Genomic DNA, 15,938 nt, shown 5'->3' with positions numbered 1-15,938 from the left:
AATACCAGCACTCCAGAGGCAGAGGCAGGTAGATCTCTTAGTTCGAGACCAGCCTGGCCTACAGAGAGAGAGAGTTCCAGAACAGTTAAGGTTAACACAGAGACATTCTGTCTCAGAAAAAAAGTACATTTATTTAGGTATTTATTTGTGTGTGTGTGTGTGTGTGTGTGTGTGTGTGTGTGAGAGAGAGAGAGAGAGAGAGAGAGAGAGAGAGAGAGAGAGAGAGAGAAAGAGAGAGAGAGAGAGATATGTGAGGTCAGAGAACAACTTGTGGGAGTTAGATCTCTCCTTCTAACATGTGGGTCCTGGGGATTAAACTCAGGTCACCAGGCTCGGCAACAAGACTTTTACCAGCTGTGTTATTGTATCTACCCCTAAGTAATGATATTATAATGATGAGAAAGAACATAAAGAAATTGAGATGGTGTACCCCAAAAGCCACACGGTTCAACTCAGTAACATAGATTTGTACTTTATTGGAATTTGCATCCTGAGAATAAAATTGTATCTGACAAGTGAACAAAGACAGAAGCAGCAGTGGGAGTTTCGGAGGCAGGTAGCCTTCATTTGGCACAGCTGTATATAATAGGTTGAGTTCTTCCAGGAATGTCAGTCCTGGACTCAAAGGGGAAGAGGAATTCATTCCACAGGCTACATAACACTACAAGATGCATGAAAGTTCTTGGTTTGACAGACATAGCCACTATTATTCTCTTCTGGTAAAGCTGTCCCAACAGGAATCCTCTGCCAAAATGGAGAAGTTGTTTCATTTTCAATCAAGTTTTTTTGAACAATGCCAGCTCTGTAGCTATCTGGATGTCCTTGCAGTAGAGATTCATACTTGTATGTAATTAGTCCAAGGACGACAAATTAGCTTGTAGATTATATAATTTCAAACATTTGTAATTTGTTCCAAAGTCCAGTCATTAGAACAATTTTCAACTATTTGCTTACAATAAAAACAGAAAAGCAGGAAAATTATGCCAAGATAAAAGCAAATCAAATAAGCAGGAGTAAAAGGACCATTTGAGAACTTATTGCCTTGATTATCATACAGGCTTTACACACAGAACTACTTTCAGACTCTGAGAAATTGTTACTTAGACTAATGCTAGAACATGACACCAGAACACTGCACATTTGCAATCCTGTATGTGTATATGGACACACCCCATCGAATCAGTTCAGTTCCAGAATCCTGAAACAAACCAAAACTGAAGGCAAATTATAATCTGAATTTATAGTTTAATCTAGTCAATTCTATCTGTCTGTCTGTGTCTCTCTGTCTCCCTCCTCTCTCTCTCTCTCTCTCTCTCTCTCTCTCTCTCTCTCTCTCTCTCTCTCTTGCTCTCTCTCTCTCTCTCTCTCTCTCTCTCTCTCTCTCTCCCCTCTTTCTCTCTCCATCATTCAGGGACTAAGAAGCAATGTGTTGAGAGGCCAAATAATTTTAGTTCTTTTAAAAAGTGGCTCCCAACATTTTCCTTATATGGATCTCTAAATTCATTCCCCATTTTCAAGTATATATTAAAGTACACTTAAGGACAACTTTCTCATTTCCATTAATTACAAGCACACATCCATTCACAGCTTTTAATCAGTGTCCGTAAGTAATGTCAATAGACAGAACAGAAAAGAACACGAGCAAAATGCATGCTGATTCCATGTCTTGTTTGGCTGGTGTAGAAGGAATGTGATAGGTCAGTGTGTGGCCTTTAGTGTTATGTTTTGAATTAATAATTCTTGAGAAAAGCTCAAGGCTACTTTCCACTGCTATTTTCATCTACTCTAACCTGAGGGCCACTAGTTTATACCCACCTGCTTTCCTCCCTAAATCAAGTATTAATATAGTACAATCACTCATGTTTAACAAATAGGCCATTAGCAATAAAAATGACTTGGAAAAAATAAGTCAGTTGTAATACTTTACTCTGTAGGATGTTAATGAGGAAGAAAACATAACACAGATTGAAAGTCACAGCTACATAGAAATTATATAATCATGCTATCCAATATTTCTTAGTCAGCTTCTAAGCACGTGGACACATGGAAAAGACCCTCAATTCCCCTGTGAGGTAGGTCCAGATTATTGTCCCCACTTCAGCAATGAGGACATGAGGTACAGAGGAATTAAGCAGCAGGGCTAAGAATTAAAACAGAAGTGACTTGGGTTTGAATTCTCTGCCATTTTCCTTTCCACCGAACTTTCTAAGTCCATTCAGATAGATCTTTTTGTGAGTAGGGAACTTAGTGAGACACTGAAGCAGATGTGAAATTGAGTCTGTAACTCTTCACATAGCCTAAACAGATACTGTTGTCACACCTGATACCAACTGCATAGTCAGATTCCACATGGCAAACCAGAGATCCCAGCCCTCACTTCCTAAGGAAACTACATTCACTTTTATCAGCACACAGGGAATAAGGTCTATCAGGCATTGGGTTCTTTGAGTGTGTTTTAACTAACACACATCAACTAGCAGCCAGCCAGCAAACTGAACTCAAACTGTGTGCAAGGCACTGTGAGTTTCCACCCAGTACAGATCTGAGAATAACCATTCTCACATTCTGCACAGCGAAGATCTGTGGCTTCTCAGAACCACAGAATGTTAGCTAACCTCTCATTTCCTGTCCAGCTCAAGGTTCAACTCTCTACTTTTACAGAGGAAAACACTGACACATAATTTAGGCCACTTGCCTGGGGCCCACAACATTAGATAGATCGTTTCTTCATTAAGTCTGACTTTGACAAAATTCACAGAAAATGGAACATATTCTCAGGTTGCCATCATCAAAATAAAAAGGCTGGCTCAGAATCAGGTGAGAGGAAAAGCTGGAGCAGGATAAAAATTACACACACACATACATATATATATATATACATATATATACACATACACACATGGAAGGATATACTTTTAGATATCCTTCAATTCTTTTTAGTTCACAAAGTATATGAACAAGTATTAATTAACTTATTCTTTACCATGAAAAATTTCCCAACAGTTTACCACTCAAGGGAACCTGATTGATTTGATAGTTGTAAAATAGACCTTTTTCTTTTCTTTCTTTCTTTCTTTTTTTTTTTTTTAAGAAGCAGACTTCTATAGGCATAATTGGACTTAATTTCAATGAATTGAATACTTCCAGTCAATTTAGGAAAAAGTATTTCCACTATGTGAAGCTATTCCAATTAATCAGATGAGTATAAATTCTATATTTGCCTAGGACATACAATAAATTCAAATGAAATATTGTCTGGTGTCTTCATGTTCAAGTGATGTTTTATTTTTAAGTGGCAGCTTATCTGTAAGCAAAAATAAAAGTGCTAATGATTTGTAAAGGTCTCATACATTTGAAAATACCTAATTGTTGTCAGGCTTACAAATGCTATTGAGCTTTCTTAAAGTTATCAAAGGCAACAACAACTCTCATTAAAAATGACAATGCTGGGCACAAACACAGTTTAATTTCTGAGATATTAGTGTTTATAGGTCATGTTAATAAAAGAAATATAGACATTTAATTCTTAAGTGAGTTTTGGTAGGGTCTTCAATCAAAGACCATTGTCCTTCTAGAACCATGTTAAATTCTATGCTTATAAGCATTAAAATCACACTAATTTTTAAGTGACTGATAGTTCTATTCTGTGATATTTTTTCATTAATATACCACATGATTAGAAGATAAGTAAATGGATTTAAGAGAAATATAACCACCTAGGGCTATAATGCCTAGTTGAAAAGAATAATTTCTAATCATTATTAATTCATTTATTCTGCTTCCTTCTACATACCACGCTATCTTTGAAAAAGACAAGGCACTTTCCCATCTATTTCTACAGTTACAATAATCTCTTTCCTAAATTAACATGGGGTAAAATGGGAAATGATTAAAGAACATATCTGAGATAAGGGCAAGTGGCATTTGCCCTTATTTTTATTAATAACATAGATGTTACTGGCCTTTCAAACAAACTGTAAATTGACAGGTTAGATCAATTTATTAAATCAGAATCTTGGCTCAAAGGAGAAATAACTTTCTTATTTTTTTTTTCTTGAGACAGCCTGTGTAGCCCAGGCTGGCTTCAAATTCACAGCAATTCTCTTGCCTTAGCTCAATAAATGCTGGGATTAGAGGTGTAAACCACCATGCCAGGCTTTTCAGAATAAGAATAAAAAAGTCCTTTAACTCAAAATCTCAAAGCCTACAGAGATTTAGAAGCTTTGGCAAAAACATGTTATTTCAAAAACTTTTTTTCCTTTGGAAACTACCATGGTGATAAAGGAATATAATATGTCAACAAAATTATTCTCTTTTTCAGTCAAAAATAACTTTCACAAAATACTTGGCTAACCCAATAGAAAAATACAAGCTACATTCTATCCTGAGGTTAAAAGAAAAGAAGTTTGGTGGGGGAGGAATCAGTGACCACCGTGTACTCTGTTAGGTTAGCATTTGCTGTGGCTAATTTCAATGAAAAGGAACTTCCTCCCCACTCAAACTACCAGTCACATAAGAAAGAAAAGAAATGAGAAGATGAATTGTTTTCTGGGTATCTCAAGAAACTATGATCTGTCAATCAGTATACTGAAAAATAAAATGAGTGAGTAGTTCAAATTGATCTGATATATTATGATAAATATTTTTAAATGACAAATACTATTGTAACTTGAATTATACTTGGTCTCGTCCAGATACAATCTATTCCTGTCTTAATATTTGTTTCATGGAAACAATTCATTACACTTCTTGATTTTTTTGAACAAAATGAAGTGTGATTTGTACATGGCAGAAAAGTTACTATGGTCACTATTTGGTCAAATTCTAAGGCTACAGACAAAAGGTAAGATTGCTGAGGGTTGACATTCACAAGTAATTATTTTACCAGTGAGAATTAAAAATTCTATATTATGATGGAAATCAATTTTGGTATTAAAACATCACAGTATGAAGCATAAATTTGATGACATTAGCTGGAACATAAGACATAGATATGTTTTTCCCTGACCTTAGCTATAAAACAAGACATTGGGTATGCATTTTCAAAGGCTTCCTTCTTATCTATAAAAATACACCTTCAATTTTGCAGCAGGCAGACATATTTGCAGGCATACATAATATATTAGAACTTAGAGATCTGGGGTGGCTGGGTGGCTCAAAAAGTTTTTGTGCAAACCGTTAGAACCACGCATCAAACAGGACGGCCTTCCTCTTTCCATCAAGGACTAAGGATTTCAGATTAGGCATAACTCTTAAAAGGTTTGACCTTGTTAAGACTGTTCTTTTCACTGAGATGAGCTTACTTAAAAGCAGTTAAGAACAGAAGGACCAAGGGAATGTATGTCATCACTGCAAATTATAAACAATGCCCATATACAGGCATCACTTGCAGTTGAATTAATGTGATATAAAAACATTTACTATAATTTCAAATTATAGTAAAATCAAAGTAGTAATGGCACTAAATTTAATTATAAAAAAAAACCCAGAAAGATGCATGTATCAATCAAAACACATGGCCACTTTAGAAACAAAAACAATTTTATCTAAATTTTACTTGTCTTTCCTCAATAATTTATAGGTGTTTTAAAAAGATCCTCAATCAGAAGGCGGAAACTGTTGTCTCAGTTCTGACTAGCCTGCCATGTATGAGCTTCTCTGTGCTCTTCCTCAATGTAGAATACAGAAACTTTAGAAGAGGATAAGCCATGGCTTTCATGGAGGCCTTGATACCTCACATAAGAAGCAAAAATCTCAAGACACTTTTGTTTGTTTTTAAGACAGGGTTTCTCTGTGTAGTCCTGGCTGTGCTGGAACTATACTGTAGACCAGGCTGGCCTCGAACTCACAGAGATCCTCGGCCTCTGCCTTCTGAGTGCTGGGATTAACGGCATGTGCCCAGCTCTCAAGACATTTAAAGACAGACATTTCGTGCATTTTCAAAGGAAGGAAAGGATGCAGAAGAAAAAGGAAATGAGAACTAGTGAGGCTATAAGATGGGGATGGAGTGGAGGAGAAATGGAGAACAGTGAATTAAATGGAAAAAAAGATTCGTGGTCTCAGGTGTGATGCCCAAGATCCAAAGTAATGATTTCAATTTTAATCCACTTATTAGGCAGGGCACTCCGCCCCACACCTGAAATTTAACATACTCATTTTGGCTTTGCCACAAAACAGCATGTTAAAGGTCTCTACATTCAAAAGGATGTTTGCAAACGTCATTCACATTAAAATCTATGTGGAATTGTTGGCAATACATTGATAATAATAATACATTCTATAAACCATGGCATACCACATTTTACATTATGCAAAGACACAATATTTACAAGTCTTTAGGAGTTTAAATATTTTATCCACTAATATAAGTGACAATTTAGCAAAGTGCAGGAGGAAACCAGTGCTATTAATTGCATTTTCTTTAAGAGCAGAGTAAAACCATTTCTAAAAGCTACCAAAAGCTTATTTGGGTGTGTCCAGTAAGGGATTACAGAGCATTAAATAGCCTAGAAAAATGATGCATATTTAGAAACAGTGAGTATGAAAATCATAAGGCAGCATGCTCAGAACAAGGTTTTTGTTTTGCTTTTTTTTTTAAACACCAGCACTGATGTTTTTAGTGTCAACGATAAATATGGGTATATGTTTGCATTTATTTAAAAATTGAGAGTGCAAAACACAAGCCTCATTTAAAACCAAAAAGATGTGCAATTTTTTTAAATTAACACAAATAAAAGAGTGAGAAGAATAGTCTACTGTTGTAAAGAATAAACTGAACACAGCAAAGGAGACTGTCTCCATTCCAAGATCATCTACAAGGCACTAAGGGTAGGAAATGACAGATAACACAGAAGTGACTGAACAGAACTCCTCAGTCGGGTCGGAATATGGGGTATTTTGGTAAGAATTCTATTAGTATTACCTGTAAAATAAAGACAGAAAAGAATATATTGACAAAATATTTTTCATTTAATGTACATAACCCACAAAATCTTGTTGAGTACCGCAGGACTGTATTTCATCATGGATTACAGGGAGTGAGTGAAATGCAAGAAACAGTTCTCCAAAGAATTAAGTTATGACCGAACAGGCCTCTTGTTTCAAAACTGAACTGGCAGCCAACCCTACCCACTAGAACCAAGAGCTGTTATTGCCCGATTTACGACAGCTATTTGCTGAGAGCCAAACTCTATTACAGTTTTATATCCCTGTACCTTTTCTTTTAGCCAAGAAGAAGGGATTAAAACTACTTCATAAAAATTAGAAAAAAAAATCACCTATTTTCATTTTTTAAGATTAAAACAGCTAATATTAGTTGAGGATTATTATTTTTGTAAGTTTATGAAATACAAGTAGCTCAAACAGATTGACTATAAAACTGAACTGCAGAAGGCTTATACGATTTCTGATTTTGTGAGACAAGGTCTCAATATATGATCGTGGCTGGCCTGGAACTTGCTATGTAGATCAAGCTGGCCCCAAACTCACAGATACCCATCCACCTGGCCTCTGTTTCCAAGAGCTAGAATTAAAGGTGCAAGCAACTTCTATTATGTTCTTCTATTATTGTTATGATGAAGGCAGTTTTAATGTATCTCAGACAGGCCTTAACCTTGCTATAAAGCCAAAGATGACCTTGAACTTCTGGATTACAGGCTTAGAGTGGTGCTGGAGGCCAAAGGGAGGGTTCTAGATGCTGGACAAGCACTTTTCTGATTATACTATATTCTCAGCCTTGGAATGTTTAATGATAAACACTGAAAGTTTGGGAGGTTCAAGATGCTGAATAGATCATATTGTTTATATGTGATTTTATGCTTTCTGACTAAGGCTACCTATTTTTATTCATATTTGAAAAGTTTTTTGAGGTAGGGTCTCATTACGTAGCCCTGGCTGGCATGAAACAAACAGAGATGTGCTCACCCCTGCCTCTCAAGTGCTGGGATGAGAGGTATGTGCCACTGCAGCCAGCAAAACTACATATTTTCAGTAAAAATCTGTAGCCTGTATTCAAATCTATTTTGATAGCTTTTACTCATTCAATAGTTTATATTCACTCCAAGTTAAATGCCAGCCAAATTAAAAAAAAAAAAAGTAAAAACCATCCAAGGATGTGAGTCCAAAACTGAAAGTCAATCCTTACGTAAGTTTTTTGATAAGCTTGCACCTCAGTGTATTTTGCTAGGTAGCAGCTGTTCTTACTGCCATATGTTATATAGTTTGTGTCTGTGGGAACAGAAACGAGGGGTGAACAACATTTTCAGCTGAGCACAGGAGCTGAGACTTTTCAAAGATGTAAATGATCTCTATAAACTTCCCAGATACTTCAGGTTGGCCACAAAGCTAAAGAAAATGAATGGTGGCCTCTGTACCTCAACTGACAGAAATAAGGGCTGAGAAGCTAAAAGGTACAATCAACAGATGGCAAGCACAGGGAAAAAAATTCAAAGAATGTAATTAAAAAACAGCTTCATACTTACATACTCCATCATATTGCTAGTTTCACATTTCCTTTTAGTCAATTTCCAGTGCAGAGCAAGCTAAAAGGGTAAGAGTTTGGTTAAGAATTTTTCTATCATCTTTGGCTAATTATATTTGAACACGTCATTAAAAGTACAATCCAGGCGACATGAGATAAAACAGCACTTCAAGACCCTTATCAAGAAGGCATACTAATAACTGAGTTATAGTCCGTTAGTCCGTTCCTTTGTGGACTTTGCACTTACTTTCCCAATTTGATAATGCAAATATATGAATGGAGCACTTATTTGCCTACGTGTCTTACCTTGTGGTATAATCTGTTATTTTCCCATTCTAGTAACTTCTGAATCGATCTTCTGGTCTAAGAAAAAGGATCAAGATTCTGTGAGAAGAGGAGCTGAAGAACATTACAAGCTACATGTGTCTGTGGTTTTCTGTTGTCTTGTAAGGTACAATTAATTTCTTCCCGGGTTTTTTTTTTTTTTTTTTTTTTTTTGTTTTTGATTATAAACCAGAAAAAAAGGCAATGTATTTGACAGAAATTATCAAAGTCAAAATAACTCTTTGGGTGGTTACTGTATAACTAGAAAAGGAGGTCTACCTATCCATCCATCTATCAATGGGTGAAATTTTAACTTATGCTTTTCCAAATGAAGTACACATATAAATTGCTCAATGGTACAGTGCTAACGCAGAGCAGCGGCAGCTGCAGGCCCTGCACAGATGTTCATGACCTTTTTTTTCTTTCTTTTCTTTTTTTAAAGATTTATTTATTTTATGTATATGAGTACACTGTTGCTGTCTTCAGACACACCAGAAGAGGGCATGGGATCCCATTACAGATGGTTGTGAGCTACCATGTGGTTGCTGGGAACTGAACTCAGGACGAGCAGTCACTGCTATTAACCACTGAGCCATCTCTCCAGTCCCAGGACTACTTTTTCAATAAACACTCATGTTCCAAACTAAGGTGGTTCAGCACAGAAAGTTTCCCTAGCAGAAAGTGAAGGTTGAAAGAAGAGAAGCAGTAAGGCAGGAAACAGATTCAGGCAAATCTTTTAAAAAATGCAAGTAGTTTTTGTAGGGAGTTAGAAAAGTAAAGCTTTTAAAACCACTCTAAGACTACCAGGAAATTTTGATTCTTATTAGAAATTTTAATACGTTTCTGATTAAAATAAAAGAAGAAAAGGCAGATGTGGTGCCCATCTCTAACCCCAGCTTTGAGTAGGAATCCCTGTGAGTTCTGGGTTAGTGGGGGGTGTGTGTGTGTGTGTGTCAGAGTTACACAGTGAGACCCTGTCTCAAAATAAATAAATAAAAAGGATGGAGGACAGGAAGGAAGGACCCATTTGTAAAACAATTAAAAGGAAAAATCAGGAGAAAGGTGAAAGACCCTTGTTTTGTCAAACTGTCCTTGCTGCTTTGAAGTACAATAGAGAAATAGGGAAAGAATAGCCTAAAATTTGTATGGAATCTCTCTCTCAATCTCTCTCTCTCTCTCTCTCTCTCTCTCTCTCTCTCTCTCTCTCTCACACACACACACACACACACACACACACACACACACACACACAAGACTCAAAGAACCCGCCAGGCAGTGGTGGTGCACGCCTTTAATTCCAGCACTTGGGAGGCAGAGGCAGGTGGATTTCTGAGTTCGAGGCCAGCCTGGTCTACAGAGTAAGTTCCAGGACAGCCAGGGCTATACAGAGAAACCCTGTCTGGAAAAAACAAAAAAAAAAACAACAACAACAAAAAAAAAAAAAACAAAAAAAAACAAAACAAAACAAAAAAAAGACTCAAAGAACCAAAAGAATATTGAGAAAGAATGAAGACAGAGTTATCACATGTCCTGATTCGAAACTACTTGAAAGGATAATCAAAACAGTATGACACTAGTATAAAAGACAGACATATGGAGCTGGAGAGATGGCTCAGTGGTTAGAGCACTGACTGCTCTTCCAGAGGTCCTGAGTACAATCCACATGGTGGCTCACAACCATCTGTAATGGGATCTGATGATCCCTTCTGGTGTATAGGAGTACAAGCCAACACAGTGCCCATATGTATAAAATACAGAAAGAAATTAAATTGATATATGCTAAAGAAGGATAGTGTCATACACAATATAAAATAGGAAAGGCCATTAAATAAGCACCTGCTACTTATTCAGAGAACTGAGGTTCAGTTTTTAGCACCCATATTGGGAGCTTACAACCATTTATAATTTCTACTCCAGGGCATCTGATACCCTTTTCTAGACTCCATGGGTGTTAACACACATGCGCACACACACACACACACACACACACACACACACACACACAGGCAGGCACACACGGGGGAAAAAAAACACACAAAATCAATCCCCTCGCCGGGCAGTGGTGGCGCACGCCTTTAATCCCAGCACCTGGGAAGCAGAGGCAGGTAGATTTCTGAGTTTGAGGCTAGCCTGGTCTACAGACTGAGTTCCAGGACAGCCAGGGCTACTCAGAGAAACCCTATCTCGAAAAACAAAACAAAACAAAACAAACCAAACAAAAAAAATCAACCCCCTCCATAGATGTATATACCAATAGAACAGAACGGGGAGCATAAAAGTAAGCCCTCGTACGTGTGTGTGTGCGTGTGTGTGTGTGTGTGTGTGTGTGTGTGTGTAAATAAAGGTAAGAGTGAAGCTGGCCCTAGGTTACATCAGACAAAAATTAACTCAGAATGAATTAAAGGCTTAAATATCAGCCCACAAACTATAAAAATTCTTTTAAAAAGATCATAAATAACAAGATTTTTGATACTGCTCTTGGCATTATTTTTTTAAAATATGACCACCCCTGGGGGGGGAGGGGAAACCAACCAAACCAAACAAAAAAAAAAAATCCTAGACTCCTCTCCCAACTCCCCTTAACACCTACCCCTAAACCCCAGAGAAAGGGGAAATCAAAAAGAAACCAAACTCAAGAACTTGAGACCATATCTGCAAATCATGTATCTGAATATGGGATTAATCTCCAAAACACATAAAGAAAGCAACAAGCCACACGGCCAGCAGCAAGGAAGCGGTCCTACTAGGGGAGGAGAAAAAAACTTCTCCAGGCCTTTGTCTTAAACTGCTAGGCTTTTGTTTCAGGTCAAGAGGGTAAGGAAGGCGGCAGCCATTTGGAAGTTTTCCCCCTTTCCCTATCTGTTGGTCTATCAGGGAACTGTCTAATTCCTGGTCCTCAATACAATGATATATAAATTTGTAGGACACTTTGAAGCTATCTTTTTCATGGTCAGACAGTGTTTGCCGAGACCAGCGGAATCCCGGATGTGAGGAAGTGGGGGAAGGGTGAGATATGCATGTACCTTTAATCCCACCACTCCAGCAGGAGGCAGAGGCAGGAGGATCTGTGTGATTTGAGGTTAGCTTGGTCTACATAGCAAGTTCTAAGACAGCCAAGTCTACACAGTGAGAACCTGTCTCAAAATAAGTAATAAAGAAATGTGCATAAATATCTTAACTTTCTACCAGGCAATGGTGGTAAACACCTTTAATCCCAGAACTTGAAGGCAGAGGCAAGAATTCGAGGCCAGCCTGGTCCACAAACTGAGTTCCAACACAGCCAGGGATACACAGAAAAACCTTGTCTGGAAAAAAAAAAAAACCCAAAACAACAACAAAACCCCAAATATTTTAACTTTCCCCAGTGTTTGGTTTTGTCTGTTTTGCCTGTAGTCACTTTGGTTGTTCTGACACAAGGTGGAGCTCTAAGACCAGGTTTCCAGTATAGTCTTGGCAGTTCCCAACCTATGAGTTGTGACCCACAACACTAGATAGCTTATGTATCAGATATTTACATTACAATTCCCAATAGTGCCAAAATGAGAGTTCTGAAATAGCCACGAAAATAATTTTATGGTTGGGGGTCCTATCATTTAGGAAGGTGGAGAACCACTGATGTTGGGTAGGAGACTGGTAAGGGAGGAAGGTAACGTGTTTGGCAATTTGATTAAGGGTGAGTGTAGGCCTTCACAGTGGCTCTCTAATAAATAATTAAGCCTTATTAAAACCATCTTACTCATCAAACCAGATTTGCATTTATACACAGGCACTGAAAAGGACAGAAGGTTTTTGCCCTCTGGGTTTTTTTTTTTTTTTTTTTTTTTTTCAGGTGCTGTCCACCATTTTGGGGGTGGAGGAGACAACTGTCTCTCTTTTACTGATCTGAAACTCACCAAGGGGGCTAGGCTAGCCAATGAGTGCTAGTATCCCCAATGCTAGGGTTGCAAACAAAGGCTTTTCTGTTTTAATGTGGGTTCTAGAGATCAAATTCAAGTCTTCAGTTCTGCAAGGCAAGGAGGGCTTTACAAATGGCTTAACACCCCAGCCCCAGGTTTGCATTTGGAAAATGTTTTGAGACTGTTGCTGTCATTTTAGTTCAATGGCATGTTTTCCTCTTCTAATATGAGGATTATAAACTATTTGCATTCACAGCAGTAGAGAGTAAGCTAGGGACTGGGTGGAGGGAGCCAGGAGTAGTTGATGATTAAGTGGAAATGAGTTTTAGTACTGCAAAATAAATAAATTCCAGAAACCTACCAGGGAAACACAGTGGTAGATATTGTATTACATACTTAAAATCACTAAGAAGGTAGGTAGTTTTCTTTTCAGAGACTCAGATCTACATGAACAAAGGAGAAGTGTTAGAGAAGGAATGAGTGAATATAAAAATCAGTAAGTACTGTGTGTGCATGCACATGTGTATTCTTAGCTCATTTCAGAGGTAACTGTTCAAGGTAACAATAGCACTAACTTAGTGACTGTAGTTATAGGTAAGATGTCACAATGGACAGGAGGGAGAAAAAAAGGGTATTTTCATCTCTTGGGAAAAAGGATGTCATTATTTGATACTTGATTTTAGTCAAGAGGCCTAGAAGCACTAAGGCCTACTATTGTTTGAACTGGTCATAAATGTAAGGCAATCACTAAAAAAGTTTAAATTCTTGAACACTTAAATTAATTATCTGCATTTAAAAATTAGAATCCCAGGGGCTGGGTAGATGGGTTAGCAGTTAAGACCACTGTCTGCTTTTCCAGAGGTCCTGAGTTCAACTCCCAGCAACCACGTGGTGGCTTACAACCTCTATAATGGGATCCCCTATTCTGGTGTGTATAGGCTCACATAGTACCCTTGTATATAAAATATATAAAGAAATTGAATTGATTTATGCTAAAGATGGATAGAAGTGATAATATACAATATTAAAGTAGGAAAGGGCCCGGTGGTGGTGGTACACGCCTTTAATCCCAGCACTTGGGAGGCAGAGACGGGCGAATTTCTGAGTTTGAGGCCAGCCTGGTCTACAGAGTGAGTTCCAGGATAGCCAGGGCTACACAGAGAAACCCTGTCTCAAAAAAACCAAAAAAAAAAAAAAAAAAAAAGTAGGAAAGGGCAGAAAAAGAGAGGCAGAACATGAGCAAGGCCCAGTAAATAGAGGATAGTATGAACCAGGACTGACACTATTCTAACTGCATCAATAATCACTTGAAACACCAATGGTTTAAATGCATCAGTTGAAAGAGATTTAGGGTATATGCTGTCTACAAATACCCACATTATAGAGACAAACATATTAAATGTAAAGAGATGTAGAAAGTAGACTAGAAATGCTGACAGCAATCCAAAGGTGAGGGGGCACCAGGCACTTTCAGCTGAGTTCAGGGGTACATTATCAGAGATAAAGAAGGGAGATAGCTCAGTGGGCTTGCTATGTAAGAGCTGAATGTGTTGGCCTGTGTCTATAATTCAAGTGCTGGAGGGGAGGACAAGTGGGAGGCAAAGTCGAAGAAAATAAATTAGTAAAAATGAATGGAACAGAAAACCTAGCTCAGTATCTAGAGAAAAGAATCAAAAGCTTGTTCTTTGAAAAGATCAATGAAAGCCAGGCATGGTGGATCATACCTTTTTAATCCCAGTATATGAGAGGCAGAGGCAGGTGGATCTCTGTGAGTTCAAGGCCAGCCTGGTCTACAGATTCGGTTCCAGGACAAGGGGCTACTTAGTGAGGCCTTTTTGTCTTGGGGTTGGAGAGAGAAGAGAAAAGAAAAGATTAATAAAGTTAAAGCTTTAATAACAGAGTAAGAAGAGAGGAGCAGATTCAAGTTAATAAGTACTAACAGAAGTGATAAGAGGGGCTAGTAGTTTTCATCTCACAGACTAGGAAAGGAACAATCTTAACTTTTTTTTTTGCCTGTGAATTGATCATTGGCGTGAGATGAAATAATTATTTGAAGAAGACAAAACTCACTCAAGGAGAAGAAGCAATCTAGATGAGGCTATAGCAAACAAATTAAATCATGGACTAGAGAGAGGCTTAGTGGTTAACATTTTCTACTCCTGTTTTATTTTTGAGACAGAGTCTCACTATGTAGTCCTAACTGTCTTTCCATGGGGCAATTATTTCCACAGTACTCAAACCAAATAAAGATACTATACAAAAATATACCTGTAGGATGGTGGTGGGGTATGCCTGTAATCTTAGCACTCGAGAGGCAGAGGCAGGTGGATATCTATGAGTTTGATCACAGCCTAGTCTACAAAGTGAGTTCCAGGACAGCTAGGACTACACAGAAAAACCTCTCAAAAAAAAAAATATCAACAACAACCAACCAACCAACCAAGTGGGATTTGAAAATCAATTAATTAATCAATCATACTAGCAAATATAAAGAAGAAAAAGTATGCGACCATACCAATGTATTCAGGAAAGGCTTTTGATAAAAAGAAACATATTCATGATGAAAAAGCCTGAGTGAACTCAAAATAGGAAGGAACTTCTCCAACTTAATAAATAATACACAAAAAGCACACAGCTAAATTTATAGCCAAGCTCACTCATGTGACAGCTGGGGACCATAGTCAATATTCCTACTAAAAAATCACAGTGATTGGCATAGCTAATGTCATATGACAAGAAAGAAAAGGCAGAAAGAATGGGGTGTGGTTTTGGCTGTTCAGAGTGCCATAACAGTTTACCATAGAGTAGGTAGCTTATGAAAAGCTAACTTTTTTTCAGAGTTATGCTGGCTGGTACAGTATTAAAAGAAAAATAATTAAAGCTGAGCATAGAGGGCTGGAGAGATGGCTCAGCAGATGAGAGCACTGGATGCTCTTCCATACGTTCTAAATTTAATTTCCAGGCTCACAACCATCTGTAATGGGATCTGATACCCTATTCTGGCATGCAGGCATACAGCAGGCAGAATATTGTATACATAACAAATAAATAAATCATTAAAAAACCCCAAAACAAAAAAAAACTGGACATAGATTTCTTAGCCTCTGTCTTGTTAGAAAATGGTGTCCCATTGGAAGTGGATTGTTGAGCATACTCTAGGTATGCAGTCCTTTTTCTTTTCCTAGAAGCATCCTATCTCTGAGATATTAAAAATGGGGATAGCTGGGGCTGGAGAGAGA

The 15,938-nt window shown here is 37.7% G+C and overlaps 1 protein-coding gene across 1 annotated transcript in view; it reads right to left on the bottom strand.

Moving 5' to 3' along the window:
• Nucleotides 1–456: 456 nt before the first annotated feature.
• Chic1 (cysteine rich hydrophobic domain 1) overlaps nucleotides 457–15,938 on the bottom strand; it is a 40,461-nt gene continuing 24,979 nt past the window's right edge. The window contains exons 4-6 of the mRNA XM_034485628.2: nucleotides 8,786–8,842; nucleotides 8,481–8,540; nucleotides 457–6,922 (exon numbers count right to left, since the gene is read on the bottom strand). Of these exons, the coding sequence (XP_034341519.1) occupies nucleotides 6,872–6,922; nucleotides 8,481–8,540; nucleotides 8,786–8,842 (168 nt within the window). The 3' untranslated portion in view covers nucleotides 457–6,871. The remainder of the gene's footprint in view (nucleotides 6,923–8,480; nucleotides 8,541–8,785; nucleotides 8,843–15,938) is intronic.

This window comes from Arvicanthis niloticus, chromosome X, assembly GCF_011762505.2.
Source record: "Arvicanthis niloticus isolate mArvNil1 chromosome X, mArvNil1.pat.X, whole genome shotgun sequence".
NCBI lineage: Eukaryota > Metazoa > Chordata > Mammalia > Rodentia > Muridae > Arvicanthis > Arvicanthis niloticus.
The sequence above is the reverse complement of the archived record's forward strand: the minus strand, read 5'-3'. Positions and strand labels throughout refer to the sequence as shown.